At 38.7% G+C, this 17,796-nt stretch overlaps 1 protein-coding gene across 2 annotated transcripts; it reads right to left on the reverse strand.

Moving 5' to 3' along the window:
* Positions 1-4,312: 4,312 nt before the first annotated feature.
* Positions 4,313-17,285, reverse strand: LRIT3 (leucine rich repeat, Ig-like and transmembrane domains 3). 2 transcript variants are annotated; one of them, XM_086612381.1, is made up of 5 exons: positions 17,170-17,285; positions 15,503-15,981; positions 6,464-6,769; positions 4,996-5,415; positions 4,313-4,956 (listed from the first exon to the last, which is right to left on the reverse strand). In XM_086612381.1, the coding sequence occupies exons 1-5, from the start codon at positions 17,283-17,285 to the stop codon at positions 4,313-4,315; spliced, it is 1,965 nt and encodes a 654-aa protein (XP_086468507.1). The 2 variants fall into 2 exon arrangements, with proteins under 2 accessions (XP_086468507.1, XP_086468506.1); XM_086612380.1 differs by having other exon boundaries at positions 4,313-5,415.
* Positions 17,286-17,796: the final 511 nt, after the last annotated feature.

Below are 17,796 nucleotides of genomic sequence, written 5' to 3' on the forward strand. Positions count from 1 at the left end.
TTTCTGCCTTATCGATTGAAAAGATTCTCATCCTGAACACTGATGAATAATGTACACAGCTCTGTAAAAAGAATTCTCCCCTTGCTATAGGCTGTTTCAGACTGACATTTCAGACTGATTTTCCACTGTTTAGCATAGGAGGTTTTCAGATTTATAAAAAAATAGTTTATAAAAATGGCACATTAATCATGCCTCCAGCTTGATGTGAATTTCGATCTTCTGAAATTCACAGGAAAACTTTTTCAGTGATTTAAAAAGAAAACATAAAACACCTGTTCTGTTGAAAACTTCTCATTTTCAACAAAGTGATGTGACAGAGCTAGCCTGGAGCTTCTGTGGCTGACCGTAACACCTAGAACATCACAATGAATTCTGTGAGAGAAGGCATTCAGGTCAGCATGTTTCCAGCCTACACCCAGTTAGACAATTAAAAAAAGGTTCATTTTGAAATCTCATCTGTTCTCATGAAGAAAATTCAAGTTTGTCTACCTCCCAGCCACAGATCTAACAAACTGATTGTTTTTCAAAGAAAATCATAGAACATGAGGGACTATTGTGGTATATTATGTCGGATTCACACCCTAGCCAGAATTGCTACAGATTCATACCCCTCTTTCTTGCAATAAATGCATAAACTATTCAATCTCCCCTTTTCAGTTGGCAGGCAATGTTCTTCAAAAAGCTCTCACAACTTTCCTTGGAACACAGGCAGGCTTTAAGACCAGCTTCAAGTACACATTCTTCAAATTCCTCAGTGCCTTTGTTCCACACTGCAATCTTACAGCTGCCCTTACCTTGTCCGGGCACATATAGAGCTCCACTTATTGCATTAAGGTGGCAGTATTTTCATCCATCCTTTTATAGCTACCTGTCTGCAGACATCCCAGCACCCTTGCCATGTACATAGCAGAATTGCAATCAAAAGACTTTGTGGCACGCAGTCCCAGCATTCTCTAGGATATTAGCCTTCCACTGCTTCTCTGCCTTCTTTTTGTATTTTCTCTCATTTCTTCTCAGATTTCCTCTTGTCCTCACAGCTACACTCATCATATTGTCTAAAGCTATAAACAAAGATGAAAGGGTCAGGCAAACACACGGTCATGTATAAAAACAATCTTTTATTTTCACATCAAAACAACTTCTATTTTAATTACGTCTTTGAAAAGGTAATGAGTTTAAAATGTCCTTTGTTTAGCCTCTTAGCGATAGCCCAACGATGTTGGGCTGAATGTTTTTGCTATTACAGACATCGTCATGGTACACACAAAAGAGTTTTCTCTCTTAATCCCCCACCTGAGAAAAGTATGAGAATCTGATGACGGTGCAAGGAATACCAAGTCCACTGTGAGCAATGGCAAGGACCGCAATAGACGCATGGATGCCTAGAGTTTGGCTTAGTAAGTGCACATTGAAGCCAGGATTGTGGTTAACAATGACAAGTGCTGAGGCCCACTAAAGCCTTAAGTAAAAATGATGCCTATTTGGAATTCAACTCACATTACTCAGTTGTTTCTTTAGCCATCCAATTTTGACACACTCATTGTAGGCAATGTATAAAAAGAAGTCTAATTTTTTTAATGAAATGAAGGATGAATTGAGCTAACAAAGTGCAAAATATATGAAAGGCGATGCATAAACATTCGTTAAATCCTTTCCAAATTCTCCTACCAGGGAAGCAAAGATTATACTTATCACTGTTCATAGTGATGATTGATTCAGTATTGTATTTCAGAAGATATTATACAAATTAATTACTGATGACAAAAAACTATCTCGTAACGATTCTATCATTAATATCAACAATTTACAGATTAAAAATTTGCATCTAGTCCCAGAAGTATTTCTTCAGCTCTTAAATTAAAGCAATCCTGGGAGATACAGGACACGTCTTTATTGTGTGATTTGGCCTTCTATCAAATCCCCATGGAAATTCCCAAGTAAAATTGCTGTTTTGACATGAGGTACAGAAACATGTCCGGGTTATATAACTCTGTTGTCTCATGAACCACGGAAAAAATAATGTATCTCATTTTTTCTTGAAAGAAGATGCCCTTTATAAAATGTTCCATCTTTGATATACTCATAGCACACATGGTCATAGAAATTAATTTTTAACTTTAGGACATGCTAATTCTACAAGGATTAGTCAAACCAAAAGGTTTCATATTTGCAAGTGAGTTCTCTCAAGCGAGCCTTGCACCACCTTAGTCCGATATATTGATGCATCATCTACAAGCCAGGTGATAGCACTTCTGAACTCCAGAATTAGATTCAAGTTTCTTGCAAAGCTTTGAAACCTGAAATCAAATATTCTCCAGGAATTAAAAAATAAATGTTAAAATAATTGCTTCCATTAATGACAAACATGGTGTTTTTAATTGGAAACACCTTCAGCAACAAATACTGGCTACACTATCTACATGGAAAATAGAAGGCAAATATTGCACCACTTCAGTCCTGTTAAAAATTTAGTTTAAATTAAACTGCTTGTCAGATGAACCTTGGTTTTGACACAAAAAGAATCTGCTTTCCCTAATAAATCCCAATTTCAAAATAACTGCCAAAGTCAAAATATTCCACTCAGAAAACTGAAAACGTTTTCACTGCAATAGAAATTATCCATGGAAAAAAAAGGAAGATCACTTCTTAACCACACATGCTAGTAACACAGAAAGGAACACCAAGATTAACTCTAAAAGCATATGCAGGTAAGCTAATTTTGCACTTTTGAACATCTCACCTGCTTCCTTACTACAGCTCCCATGGTCTCAAATACTCATGCTACTACACTTGACCATCGAGTACCATCACGTAGAGGCTATGGAGATTTTTCAATGTATTCATTTTCTGCCATGATTTTTATGTTGGATGTTTTTTGACAGTGTTTTGCTCTCACCAAGCTGTGCCTTGTAAGATAAGCTGTGTAGCGTTCCAGCAGGCAAAATTTAATCCTACACCAGCGACACCAAGAAATACCAAAAAAGTTAACTAACTAAGCTTTGGTGTGTAGCTTGGAGTAATATTTCTCCCTCTGGAAAGAGAAGATTCGTAATTTCCTAGTAAAGCAATTTTTCTAGGCGTAGAAAGGTCCAAGAAAACAATGCAGTTGTAATTTTTAGGAAAAATTGTGGTTCTCAATTCACACATACTCCTAACCATAATATCTGAACCTAAAACAATAAAAAGTCTGTTATTTACTTCAGGCAATAAAAAAGCAGCCTCAGAATAGACAATTCATTATCATCATTAATAGGCAGTTCTGCATTCATTGTTACTATTAACACCTGATTTTTTTAAACATTGGGAAGCATGCTCACAATTAACTTTCTCTATGCTCATTGAACTTCACTACACATCCAACATGATCTGAGGACAAGACATCATACTGTATCTCAAAATGCATTATATTACTACAGTGTAGTACATAATATTGTGCAATATCTATGTAATACATAGGTATGTAAGAGTGTGTGTTGTATTACACAGTATCACAAAATCTTCTGTACAGAGATTTCTGAAATTGAGGTATATAGACATATGCATCCAAGTAAATTCTAAGGCTGAGATTTTGCAATAAGAACATTTGATGTAAATTAACATTATTAACATCTAGTATCTCTCACAGAGGTACTCATGATATGTTACCTTAGCTTCAGAAAGCCAAAGAAGCTCCTTTGCCATAGTATCTGCAAAACAACAATGTGTATCGTACCTCTCAAGACTCCATAAGCTGTGGCTACCTAGCTTCAACCTAGCTTCAGTCTCAATTGGCCTGAGATCACTTCTGGTCCAAGATACTGTACAAACCAAGCTGTATGACATCTCAAAGCACAAGACGATGTCAGAAGAAAACCTGCATTTTCAAATAAAGTTTTGACCTCAACAGAATAGTTTAAACTGCCTTCCTATTATTTTCAAGTACACAGTTTTTATGAAGGTTATGATTAATGTTTGATACATGCAACTAGCACATCATACAGTAAAACAAGAGAAGAGGAAACAGAATGATGTTTTAATGAAAACAAAAAACAGAAGATTTTTTAACTAGGCAACAGTTTCATGCTGTGTTTATCTTTTGAAGAGCATCATTCCTTCACATCCAAAGTCATAAACATAAAAAAAGAAAATAAACAGGCAACATTTTTCTTCTATTCTCCCTCCTACCCACCACCCTACCCAACCAGTAGACTGCATTACATCAGACAATATATTCTGACCACCAGCTGGCACGAACCTGCTTCCAGATGCAGTATCATCATTTTGAATTAATTTTATCTATTGTATATTCCATCTCCTCCACTCTCACCCATGTTCAACACAGATACTCAGACCTAGAGCCCTCGCTTTTGAAAGTCATTTGAGAATCCATGCTTGACCTAGAACAAAGGAGAAGTCTTTCTGACTCATCTGTGTACCTTCGTGCCCAGAGCTGCTCTCCTGCATTCATTGTTCGAGGCTTCAGAGATAATGTTTCAAATTTCACATAGGTCTCTCTTGCAAGGTCAGCTTCTTTTGCAGTTTTTGGTTTCACGTGAAGTTTTACAACTTTGTAGAGTAAGAAAAATATCAGTGGTAAAACAACCACACATGCTGCACTGCTGGCCAATATCAGAATAGAAAACTGAGAGCTGCTTTCATCATTTAACCTGTCAGTGGAGAAAATAACACATTGCTCTTTTGTAGGTGGTACTCCTTTGGGTGAGACACATGCCATATATTGAGTACTAGGTTGCAAACCATCAATTGTGACTTTGTTTTTGCTAGAATCGGTGCTCAGAGGCAACATATCTTTCTCACCATACTTTGAGTATAACACAGTCACTGCAGAGTTGCTTGTGGCATTGACAGTTTTCCAAGTCAAGGTCACTCTTTCATCAGTTTCACTGATCACTCTTAGGTTCTTTACAGTGACATCTTGCTCAGGCATATCTGCTATGTTCAATGGAGTCTCCTCACCTGTCTTGCTCATCTCCCCAGTCTGCTTCATCCCCTCACCTTTCTTGCTTATCTCCCCAGTCTGCTTTTTGTTTCCATTAGTCACTGCCTTTGAATTTTTCTTTCCATCGAGCGCAGACCTGGATTGCTTCTTGTCAGTAAGCCTGATGCTTGTTGATCTTTCAGTGCTAATCAGTGCTGTGGTGGTTGGTGTGGTGGGAAGAGGCGTGGTTGTCCTCTCAGGTTCCTGCTTGGATTCTTCCTGAGTGGTGTTCTGTCTCTCTGCTTCTTGCTTCCTTGCATACTTCTGTGGTGACACAGTTGTAGTAACTACACCAACCACTGTGACAGTAACAGCAGCTTCTGACATTCCTGCTAAGTTCTTGGCTTTACATCTGTATTCTCCTGCGTCCTTGTATGAAATCCCTGTCAAGCTTATTATGGACCATCTGACACCCTCTCCAGGTGTTTCTTGAATTACTACCGGAAAATACAAAGAGCAAAACATTATAAAAGGGAGCTAAAGATAAAGTAAATGTTATTAGACTACTTCTTAAGTTGTTTCCGACAGAAGGAATCACGTGTACTAAACTTTTTTTTTTTTAAAAAAAAAAGCAACCAACCAGAAAAACAAACCAGCCCCCTCCCATAAACTATAGAACTCCTTGCCATATCATATTACAGAAAAGTGCTTAGCTTGGGTCAAAACGGAATTGAATGTTGGGGGGAATTACAATATAATTTGCACTTTCACTAAGTAAAACAAAACCACATAAAGATAAATCAAATGTCTTAAAGCTGCTAAGGGACTAGGAAATACAAGTCTCACTGACTTCAAGTGACACTGAACACACTAGCCATTTAAAACATTTTTGGAAAGTCTTTCTTTTAAGATATTTCTGTACTTTGGACTATTACCTTCTTCAGAACTACGATTTAAGATAACTGCTTACTACCTGGCATTTGCAAAAAACATGTTTTATATTTAAATTGCTGCATAAATACCTATCGTAGCAGCTAGAATGACATCAGTCAATCACAGCCTCTTTAGCGTTCAGGATGGCTGTTGCAAATAAACAATTGCAAATAAGATAGAAAAGGTGATTTTGGAAAATCTTATGTTTACAATGCTGAGTTTTACATGGTTCAGTTACGGCCTCACTAGCTTTTTTAACATGAACATTTTGAACCAGAACAGAGATTGCAGTAACAAATTCTCTTTTTTGCTTTTCAGCTTCTGACTTAGGGTCCAGCTATCCCAACCTCCATTTTCCTTTATCCTTCCCCCACTTCATCCAATTCTTCCCTCCACGCACACTATTCCTACTACAGACCGCATCCAGAATCAGAACAGTCTGTGGAACCTGTTCAGAAGGCCTAGACAAAGAATTTCACAACAGCTGTTGCACGGATACAATTGCCAGCTTGGTGCAATACCTGCTCCATTGTTACTCATTATAATGATCTCAAAGCACAAGCAACCCAACCAATTCAGGCTCTCCCATTTCCTATAAAAGAGCAATTATACCTGTATAGTTCACTGGTATATTGTCTGACCTAGTCCAAGTAAGCTGTGGTGTTGGGTACCCAGTTGCATCGCAGCGTAGCAGAACGTTGCTTCCCAGTGGGGAAGTGATTTTTGTCGCCGACGTCATCACGGATGGTTTAAGACACTGCTCTAACTCAGCTCTCTGGAACAAGATTCCTGCCAGGCTCTCAGGTCCACTACATGAAACCAGTGGATCAAGAAGTACAACTGAGTTGTCCACAATTTTGGAAAATTCAATTAGCTTTGAAATGCGACAGTCACAAAACCATGGGTTGTCCTGGAAACCTGAAGCAGGGAGGAAAGAGGGGAAAGAAAAAATACCAATAATGTTGTCAGGCAATAGATGGGTATTGTGATTACAGTATGACATGTGACTACCACTAAGTACAGCCAAGGAGAACCATGGACCTATTCTGAGTTAATCTTTTCTCTTTGTCTTTTTTGTTCGGCTGATCGGTGAGGGGAGTTTTCGCAGAGGTGAGGAAGAACAGTATGAATGTTTATTAAGCTAAACCTTTTCTTCACAGAAGTTTGCAGGAGCACAGTAATATACTGGCACTACCTTTGCTTAACTTTGCTATTTATCTGGGAAAAACACTTTGAAAAGATGCCTTAAGACTGATGATACATTTTCACCTGCCTGTGCCTTCTGGAAAAATAGCTTCTCAGGGCTATGGCATCCTGTCACTCTCTTCTGCTCTTAGTCCTCCTTTGGGCTCTTACAGTTTGATGTTCTCAGGTCCTTTTTCCAATGCTAGTAGAGAACAGGATGATTTAAGGGTTTGAGCTTACACCAACATCTTTGCCCCTTGAAAAGAGGATAAAGGCTAAGGAGAAAACGTTTTAGGCCAATAAAATATTTCTCTGGCTCTGAACTAAACCAATATTCTTAGAAATCTTGCTTCAGTTTAGAATAACTTCTGAAATACATTCAAAAAGAAGAGCAGAAGAGCAAGAAATGGGAAGGACCCTGAAAAAAGCTGATGACTACAATTTTTTTTATGATGGCACACCAGAATGGTATCTCTCCTCTTCTGTTAGAGGCTATAACATTTGCTTCTTGATTCCCAAGTCTTTGGATGAGAGGCTTCTCCCTCTCGGTGAACTTATGGTGAAAGAGAGTAGCCATTTCTGAGAATAGAAGTCTAAATGCTCAGTTGGTATTGATTCTAGCTTCACCAGGTAAAACACCACACAGCATCACTCATGAGTTCAAATATTTTCTCATTTGACTTTTGGGCACATCTTTTTCATTATTTTTGAGTATTAACAATAAACAGAACTTACAGTCTGAAACGAGGGATGGTATGCAAGAACCCCTTGCTATTGAATTTACTGATTAGTGCAACAGACAAGTCATAATAATCAAAAAACCCTGAAACACCTGCTCATATTGTTCAGCGTGTATTTTTAGGAATTATCAAAACAGCTAATGGAAAATTTCTAGGTTTTGTTCTGGAAGAAACCTGTAGATAAAAGAATACATGAATAATGAACTACTGCTTCCTTTTATCACATGACCTAGATTAGGTTATTTTAAGCACAATGGCAGTGATTGGTTAAAACTGTGGTAAACCCTAATTAATCCCCGCTCTTTAAAACAGGACTTGACCTGAAGAGATTGCATGACTTTGACATCACAATCCAATTTCACCCCTTGCAGACATAAGAGATTTTACATCGATTCACTACTTATTGCCTGCTGGAATGGAGAAGGATAAACCAAGGAAACTGTATCAGCAACTTTTCTCTTTAAAAAAAAAAAAAAAGAAACAATCGCCAAAATATAAAAAAATTTCCTGTGAACTTCAAGCATATATCTACAAGCAAAAGAGATACTATCTGAATGTTTTCCATATGTCTAGACACATCAGCTGTTTGTGCTCAGAAAAATTCTGCCTAATCAAGCACACATATGTAACTATTTGTGCTCATCTTTTAAATTAGACAAGCTTTAGTTTGTAGTTAGAGAGAGCTAGAGACAATATTCCTGCAATTTTTTTTTTTTTTTTCCATTCTCACTTGCTTATAAGGGGTCGATTTTCCTCACTATGTTAAAAAAGAGACTATATGAGCATTTGAAAATTAAATCCCCTAAGGTATAAGAGGGAAGACAGGATCCTCTTGAAACATGGCCTCAACCACCAATGTAACAAATGCTGCTAAAATGCATGTGAACTCCCAGCATGGCCTCTGTGCTATCTAGAGGACAGAATCATGGGGCAGCTGTGCTACAAGCAGGCGGCACAGCAGGAACTCTGGGTCCACAGTGTTAATCAGGACAGATTTGCAGCATCAGTAGGGCTCTCATCCCACATACCACGCAGCAGATTCTCCCTCACATTGAACGCTATTGAAAATATTTCTTCTGAGATCTTTCTACATCCTGCAAGTTTTAGTGCAGGAAAGCTTGGGGTTTATTATTGCTTCTAATACTACTAGCAGTGCTCAAAGGACTTTCAAATACGGTCATAGAATCATTTAGGTTGAAAAAGATTTTAAAGATCATTGGATACAACCATAAACCTAACACTGCCAAGTCCACCACTAAACCGTGTCCTTAAGTGCCACATCTACACATCTTTCAAATACCTCCAGGGATGGTGACTTAACCACTTCCCTAGGCAGCCTGTCCCAAAGCCTGACAACCCTTTCGGTGAAGAAAATTTTCCTAATATATATAAATACACGGCTTTCACATTCTTCCAGTGTCTTGGTTTCAGCTGGGATAGAGTCGGTTTCTCTTTTTAGCAGCTAGAAGAGCTCTGTGTTCTGGTTTTAATCTGGGACTCTCTATGAGAAGAATGTTGACAGTGCACTGATGTTTATAGATGGTACTGAGACATCAAGGACTTTTCAGCTTCCTCTGTTTTTGCCAGTGAGCAGGAGCACAACAGGCTGGGGGGAAAAATGGCTGGGACAAAGGGTCTACAACTCCTCTTACGAGTTGAATCTAGACTTAGGATCAAGGGCTAAACTGGCCAATGAAGTATTCCATATCACTCAATGTCAAGCCTAGTATATAGACGAGGGTTGACCGGAAAGAAGGGCCTCTGCTCTTCAGGGCTCTCACTCTCGGAATCTCAGAGTGGTCTCTCTCTCTCTCTCTCTCTCACTCTCTTTTCAGGCCTCTTCCTTGTCCAGAATTGCAGTGTCATGACTTCATCTGTTTTGGGAACGTTTGCCAGGATGGAATAGGCATTGGTCACCAGGTGGTGAGCAACTACACTGCGCACCACCTGTTTGTATATATTTTTTTTTTACATATATTCATACATTATTATTATTAAACTGTTCTTATCTCAACCCAGGAGCTTCCTTCTCTTTTTGCCTTTAATTCTCTTCCCCATCCCCTGGGGGTGGGAAAGGGTGAGTGGTTGTGTGGCATTAGCTTGCCGGCTGGACTAAATCAGGACACCCAGTCTCCCAAAGACAACTCAAAGTTGTTATAATAAGTATCAGAAACTGACAAAATAGAAGGAATGATGAAGCAAAGGTTGATAGTCTGATATCTACTTGAACGGTTGCTTAGTCCAGTCTGGGACACAGGTTTAACCACCTTAGATCCTTCTGAAGGACTGGTTTCAACTTCAGAAGAAGGGTGTAGTCCCAGAAGCCTCTGTACTTCTGTGCTCCAGTGCAAAGAAAGAGTTATTTCAGTTAGTCATCTCATCTCCCCATCCATCACGCTTCCCAGTGGAACTGGCTACAAAAGAAGGACTTATAAAAATACATGTAATATACAGCTACAGGAGTTCCTTCCTTGCCTCCACAGCTCATCCTTTCTATTTACCTGTGTCTTGCCAATATCTGGCAGTATTCACATTATTTTTAGTAAACTCGCACAATCATTGTAAGTCATCAAGCCATGTCAATTCCCAAAATGAAAAGATGAAAGCACTATTGAGTTGGAAGTAAGAATAAAACATTGAATTTGATTACACTTCAGTTTACTATTGAAGACAACAGAAATGGGAATGTAAACCTAGTTTCCAAACCACAAACGGCATTCTGAAATTTAGCAGCTTATGTTTACAAGATGGTAAAAGTGAGAACAAACACATGAAAGAATAAAGAAAAGGTTAAAAAAAAAAAAGAAAAAAGAAAATAAATTAAGAAATCGGGAAAAAAAATGGGGGGCTTTAATAAAGGAATGAGATGGAATCCCCTCATGAAAATAATTCCCTATGAAGAGAAAATAAAAATAATTATAAGTCTCCAATGGCATGTGCATCTGATGGAACACCAAGTCTTTATAAACCTTGGATTCTTTTGTAGAAATAATGAGGCAGTTTATTGACCTGAGAAAGAAATACTAACAAAGGCAAAACAACATTGATAAATGTTTACGCATTGCAATATACCAATGCAATGTATTTTAACATTAAATATGAATCATAAATTGTTCTAAAAAGCTTTCTTTATTCTAGATTTAGAAGATTTTAGATTTACTCTCATGCATTTATATGTATGCTTGCATGTACAATGGCAAATATATGTATATGTGCACCTATGTATGCACATTTTTGCAGGCTTCTCAGCAAGCAGGGTTTCCTCACGCTGTGTCAATATGGACTTTAGCATTGGAGATAGCTACAAGCAAAATTTCCTTCGTAAATCAGTAACCAGTCGCAGCCCATGACTTGTATAACATACTGCTTTTCTGTTGCTCTAAAATAGCAGTATGTGAAATATTCGAGTTTTAGGATGATTGAAATATTCATCACAGCTTGGGCCAACCCACCCAAAGCTCTCTTCCAACCGAAGATACAAAAATTTTGATCCATGGTTCTAAACAGTAAAGCCTACTTCCTGCACCATGTCCCAGTGTTTCCTACACACAGTAACTGCTAGGGAGTAGTTCGGGAAAAGCAACATCTACCCAATAGCCCAGCATAACAGCTGGAAGCCTGATGAACCTGCCGCATTTCAAATTTTTAGCACCTCTACGTGCAATAGAGGAAAGATCTTGTCTAACTGCCTCTCTATCAAATCCCTGATTCCTCTGTTTCTCTCCATGACTCACTAGGTGTAATTTTCCATAAGGAAAATGCTACTGCCTTCACTCATGGTAGAAATCTCAACCTCTATACAGCAGCCAGTGCTGAAACTTAGCTGTCATTTGGATCAAAGTATTAGGCTATAGCTCCAGAGGTAACCAAGAGCGGGCCAGATGAACTCATACATTGGTCCCTCAATCATTTCCACTGCTTAATCGTCAGCTCACTCCACAGCTTTGTTTTGAACAGTTCCAAAGGGCATTCTCCGAGACAAAATCAGATGCAGCTCCAGGACACTTTGTGCTTCAGGTCCTACTCCCTGAAGGGCTTACAGATGAGATCACACCAAAGATGGTTCGATCTCTCCTGATCTATTCTGTTCTTTTCCCCAGTGTAAGTGCAGTAGGCTTTCATCAGGGATACAGCATACCCTTGCTCTTTCGTATTATAAAAGCACAATTCTACGGGTTGTAATGCAATTCTCACATTACTCCAGGCACTTTGAATTGAAGAAAAAACACACACAAGTTACATTTTAGTCACTGTAGCATCCCTTAGAGACCACAGAAAACCAAGGGCTGAATCTTACAAAGTGTGGAACAGTCAGTTTTAAAGAGAGCTGGCCCTAAACTGTGTGGATGAGTAAGCCACTTGGCCATTGGGCCAGGAATCATTCCCTGACCCTCTTTCATTTAGCATAGTGTCCACACGGAAGAACATGATACAGTGGGAGGTAATAAAAAAACCCAAATGCCTCAGTGCAAAGATTATGAATTGGAATAAGGAGATGTTAACCCTCCAGCCTCCTGGAAAAAGTAGTCCGTGGCTCCTCCAAGAGTCCTTGAAGCAAACATGAAGAACCTGAACTTTCTCTTACATGCGACCTTCTTGATGCTCAGTCAAGACACTGAAGATAAAACTGCCTCGTGTTAAAAAATACTTATACACAAACATTTGAGTTTGAGGCTTTGCTTTTGTTTATCTTGTTAATTAAATACAAGTGACAATCTTGTTTTGACAGAACTAGAAGAGAAGCTGGTTCAAACCATAAGTACTTACACTAAGTAGAATCTGATTGCTGTTTTCCTGACCAGGCAAAACCAGTATTTATTTGCTCTGGGTTCCAGCTTCTAGCAGAGCTCTGGCTCCAGTTACCATTCCATGTAGGCACATTGGTCAGGCTCAATGCTCCCACAAAGAACAGCTGGAGAACACAGGACACTCTTGAGTATCAAAGCAACCACTGCGTGCAATCGTGGGCATCACTTTTTAAGAGAAACCTTTTTCTTTCTTTTTAAACCTGAAGGAGTCCAAAGGGAATCAGTAACTATGGTAGAAGATGAAAAAAACCCTTCACAGTCTATAAGAAACTGGTGAAAGAAATGGTGTGATTCTTTAAGGTGGCAAACGAGGAAGGAAAATGTATGAAAGGTTACTATAAGAGATGGTAATTTGTTTTTCTGTATGTCCATCTAATGTAGGACAAGAGGTAATCAGCTTAGTCTGCAGTAAGGGAGATTGAGGTTAGATATTAAGAGAAACTTTCTCACTATCCTGATAGATAAGCACTGGAAGAGGTTACCAGAGAAGGCTCTGGAATGGTCTGGCCACAAGCTTTAATAACAGCACTGACTTTAATAACAGAACTGACAGAACAGTTCAGTTCGTCTGGATCTGCATCCCAGCAGGCTAGAGGCCTTTTTGAAATCCTTCCTGATAACATACCTCTGTGATCCTTACCTCCACCTCACAGGAGGAGGAGAGTATCTACGGGATACGTTTCTCCTCCCTCAGGCTCCAGCAATCCCCATAGAGACAGGAGGGGTGTCAGAAAGGAAGCAATGCCACAGAGCACACCTTGCTCCTCTCATTCTAAGCCGACATCTCCTACGGTTGGAGCATTATGGAGACATCTCAACTCCTAGGTCTTCTTTCTAGCCCGTTAGTTTCTATCAACCATTCATTCCTGAAAAACAACTGCTTTGTAACAGCCCATCAACAGCCACCTAAGGATGAGCCTCTGGCAGTGAGTGTCAGTGGTGTAACTACACCTTCACAAGCTCTGGTAAGATGGGTAATAAAACTAACACTTAGTGGAGACTAAGTAAGCTTGACCAAACAACCCATGACACAAAGAGCACTGCCCTTTCTGACCTCCAGAGGAAAGGGATGTTTTCTTATTTACTGTAGAGTTTCTTATATAGCAAGCATTGTCTCTCTGCATTGGGATACACTCGTCAGAAGGCTATGATGTCAATGAAAGAAAATTCAGCTAATTATTCACAGCTTACCTAAGGTAGATTTGCTCAGCAGAACACAAGGAAAGTACTACTTGGCATTTTGCCTTCTCAGATCCAAAACCATAATGACTGCAGAGCTTCCCTCAGCATGTAACATTAAAAAAAGAGAAGCAAGGTGCTGTTTGATCCCAGTGTGCATTCCCCTCTGGAGATCCGTGTTCAAACTCAGTTGTAGCTTACAAATGAAAATGATCCAAAGGTCACATCTCAAGTCTCTAGAGAACGCATTGCTGGCACCAGAGGGTTTGCCAGGACTAGAGGAGAGTGGCAAAGTGCTGCACCAACAAAGCCTGCAGATGGTTGCAGGAGGAAGGGGAGGAGAAGAATGTGTGTGGTTCTGTTTTTTTTTGGTGTTTGTTTTTTGGGTTGGTTGTGGTTTGTTTGTTTCTTTGTTTTGTTTTTTAAGTAGTGTGGGCTATGTAAGACAGGAAACTAAATAACCTCTGGGACTCCCACATGAGATCATCAGGAGGATTAGATCTAGCATAGTCAGCTCCTACTTTACTGCCTCCTGTTGCCTTCAGTGAGGGGACAGGAAAGGGGTACAGAGCTGGACTTACTTTTAGAGTTTTTTCTTTTTTCTTTTTTTTAATCCTGAATAAATGAAGTTCCTATTAATGCTGCAAACCTACAGTTACCATGCGTGTGAAGAACTCACTCAGCCTACTTCCGTCTATTAAGTTACTTATACACAATCTCATCTGAATGAGAGTTTCAAATTGCAGCTTCTGCTGTGAAACAAAGCAGCTGAATGAATGAACACTGAATAGTGAAGGTTTAGATGAAGAAATTGGAAATACTGGGCAGTACAATACAGGGTAGACCTTTACCAGTGGGTATAGAACTACTGCATTTAGCTTATGGAGAGCCAGCTGGTTTTCCTCCCTTCCACCTGCTACACTACACTACATAAACATCAAAATGTGCACTTATATATAAACAGCAACAGAAGAAAACACTATCAATAGAGCTGTTCCAGTCAAGTTCTGAAACATTTCTCTGAAGAAAAAGGGGTTACCTGCAAGAATAGGAAGTGAAGAGAAAGAGTAAGATAAAGCACAAAGTCATAAACAGAACTGATGTGAAGTTATACTAGATAGATGGAATAAAACTATGAAAACAGAGTGTGACCAAACTATTATTAAATATTTATCTGAAATAATACAAAAAGTACTGTGAAGTTGTAAGGATCAGATTCCTATTTTCTCTCCCTCATATGCAACATGTAAATTGGGAAAAACTTCAAGATAATCAGTCAGCTTCAGAGCACAGGGAGAGCAGGGTTGCCCTCTTCTGAGCCACCAACACTATCTGCAGCACTGTCTCAGGACAGGTTTCATACGAGCATCGACTCCAGCTACTTGTTTGGCTTGTAAGCCACTGGAAACAACTGGAAATGTCATCAGAAACATAATTTTTGGTAGTTCTGCATTTATATTGATGTCAAACACTCCATATGGCCTGTATGAAACCTCATAGATTTGACTTCAGTTTTATAACCTTGAGATAACAACATACATGGAGGTCACTATCTTCATTTTATAGTTTTGTGTCACCAACAGCAAGTAAGTAAATAAATAATCACAAAGCAAACCAGAAGACTGACCTGGATATAACCCACTCTCCTAAATCCCAGGCTGGTCCCCTGATCAGCTCTCACTTGCAATTTGACATTTAGATACATTTTAATAAGGAATGAGACAGGCTGCTTAACGTACCCAAAATGACTCTCTGGGTCACCAGGACGTCTGTGTTCTTGGACAGGGCAGCTTCTGAGAAAGGGGGCCAAATGTCCATCAAGTCTGATGGCAAGGTGGTCAGCTTGTTGCTGGATATGTCCAGATAGGTGAGGTTTCTCAGGTACCGGCCAGCATCAGCGGGAATGCTGGTCACTTTATTGTTGTGTAAATCAAGAGTCCGTAGGTTTGGCATTTCTGCCAGCGATTCCCAAGGGAAAGTTGAGAGCAGATTACCATCCAGCCGTAGCTCATGCAGTTGTTTCAAATTGTAGAAACTGCTGATATCAATGTTGGCTACACAGTTGTAAGTTACCCACAGGTATTTGAGATCCACAAGGTAGTAAAAGGCTTCAGTTGGAATCCTTCGTATGACAGTTTTCTCTATACGAAGTTTTACAGTATCCACAGGAACATTCACAGGGATCTCATACATGTCAGGATCGTTACAGAGCACAGACCTAGCATCAAAAAAAAAAAAAAAAAAAAAAAAAGAGAGATTGGCATTTCTTTATCAGAAATTTGTATTTCACATTGAAATGCAAATGCTATTACTTTCTGCAACGTACTACCAGAATAAAGAACATCAAATCAAGAACAGTTCTCTGCATTTAAAAATTTTAAAGATAAATATGGATTTTCTAAAGAGAAAAAGAATACAAAATAGCAATGATACTTTCACATGAAATCTAGATTTGCTTTATTCTAAAGCATGAAAGCACCATCTTCTGTCCATCATTCTACTGACAACTGAAAAACAGAAGTCATTGTATAAGGAATACTACGTGCATGTATCTCAGGTGGGAACTGCATGCCATCTGTTTTACTGAAATTCAGAATATCGGATTACTAATTTCTAATTCTTCTGCATGATGAATATTCAAATTATTTGCCTATATTTACCTTTCAGAATAGAGTGAAAATTAAAAATGTTAGCGTATTTCTCTGAAGGAGAGCTTTCTAGTCCTGTTTCTGGTGCCTATATAGAAATGACCCACTTTTTAGTGGTGCTATGAACTTTCTGCTCCCGTTGATTTCAGTGAAACAGAATTTCTCAACATTTTCAAGAGTCAGTATGCTTCCATTTCTTTGAGGTACATTGTTTGTACATATTAGCTTGAAGACTCCCCTCCCCTCAATAAGCCCATCTTTAATTTTCTCCCCATTTTCTCTATCTTACTTCCTCCTCATGCAGCTTAATACTACATATGCAGTGATAATAAGCAGCAATGACAAACAGTATATCCCAAAATTGACATGGCAACACCCAGATCATCAAATTTCAACCAAAAATCAGATTATTTTCCTGCACATTAAAAAAGAAGAAACTACTGTATTTATTTAAACAGGAATCGCCTTGTAATAGACAGCTAGTTTGTAGAAACAGAAAGGACGCTACAATAGTAGGAAAATCATGGAGCAGAAAGAAATTGCTGTCTGCAAAAACTGAAGATCTAGAGTAGCTATTTACTAAGCACAAAGCCATAATCACCATCTGCTCCTATGCAGGAACACGACTAGCCATATAACACCAGTGTAAAATACGCCTTTATTTCAACTATGCTAGAACTAATTTGCAAGGTTATTTCCCATTTCTTCAACTCTTTTCCTTATAAATTGCCTTATATAATAGATAATAAAATATATACCTTGTTCCAGTGCCATCACTTCTGCCATGGTAAACACAAGTGCATTGTGAAGGACAAAACCCATGCACTTCTTCAAAAAAGCTCATTAGGAGGTTAAAGTAAATAAACAGATACATGGCTTCCTCTCAGCAGAACTGATGTGAAAAAATTTGAAAACTTTATTCCTAGGCACTCATGTGCAGTGTGCTACAAATGTGAATGTAGACATCCATTTAGTAACAGCAGATTACATCAGATTAGCTGAGATCTGTGGTTGCTTAACCTTCAAATGTATCCTGAAAGGGATCAGTTAAACCAGCTCATTCTTCATTCTGTCAGAAAACTCTCTGTTTCAAATCATATCCAGCATGTTTCAAGGCTCTTTTAATATGTAGCTTGTAGGGCTAGTATGTAATAAAATATCTCTTTGCTCCTTCTAAGAGGCAATGCAATAGTTACTGTCCATAAAGTGTTCCAAGGTTCCTGAAGGAAATCTAGTACAGCATAAGGATATTGCATGGCATTTTCTTTAATATTAAAAATTATAAATTAATAGGAAGCATAGATTCCAAAGCTTTTTAAAAATCATGTAAAAATGTGTTTTTACAAAAAAAAAATCTATATTTTAAATAAATTACACATTGCAAG

This window comes from Tauraco erythrolophus, chromosome 5 (assembly GCF_009769465.1).
Source record: "Tauraco erythrolophus isolate bTauEry1 chromosome 5, bTauEry1.pri, whole genome shotgun sequence".
NCBI classification, from domain to species: Eukaryota; Metazoa; Chordata; class Aves; order Musophagiformes; family Musophagidae; genus Tauraco; species Tauraco erythrolophus.

What these genes read in the sequence shown, in the direction of transcription:
- LRIT3 (XM_086612380.1), bottom strand. Translation starts at nt 17,285, where the DNA reads ATGTATCTGTTTATTTACTTTAACCTCCTAATGAGCTTTTTTGAAGAA. An exon ending in GACCCAGAGAGTCATTTTGG is followed by an intron (nt 6,770 to 15,502) that starts GTACGTTAAGCA and finishes TCCCTGCTTCAG; the next exon opens with GTTTCCAGGACAACCCATGG. An exon ending in TATACCAGTGAACTATACAG is followed by an intron (nt 5,416 to 6,463) that starts GTATAATTGCTC and finishes ATTTTCCGGTAG; the next exon opens with TAATTCAAGAAACACCTGGA.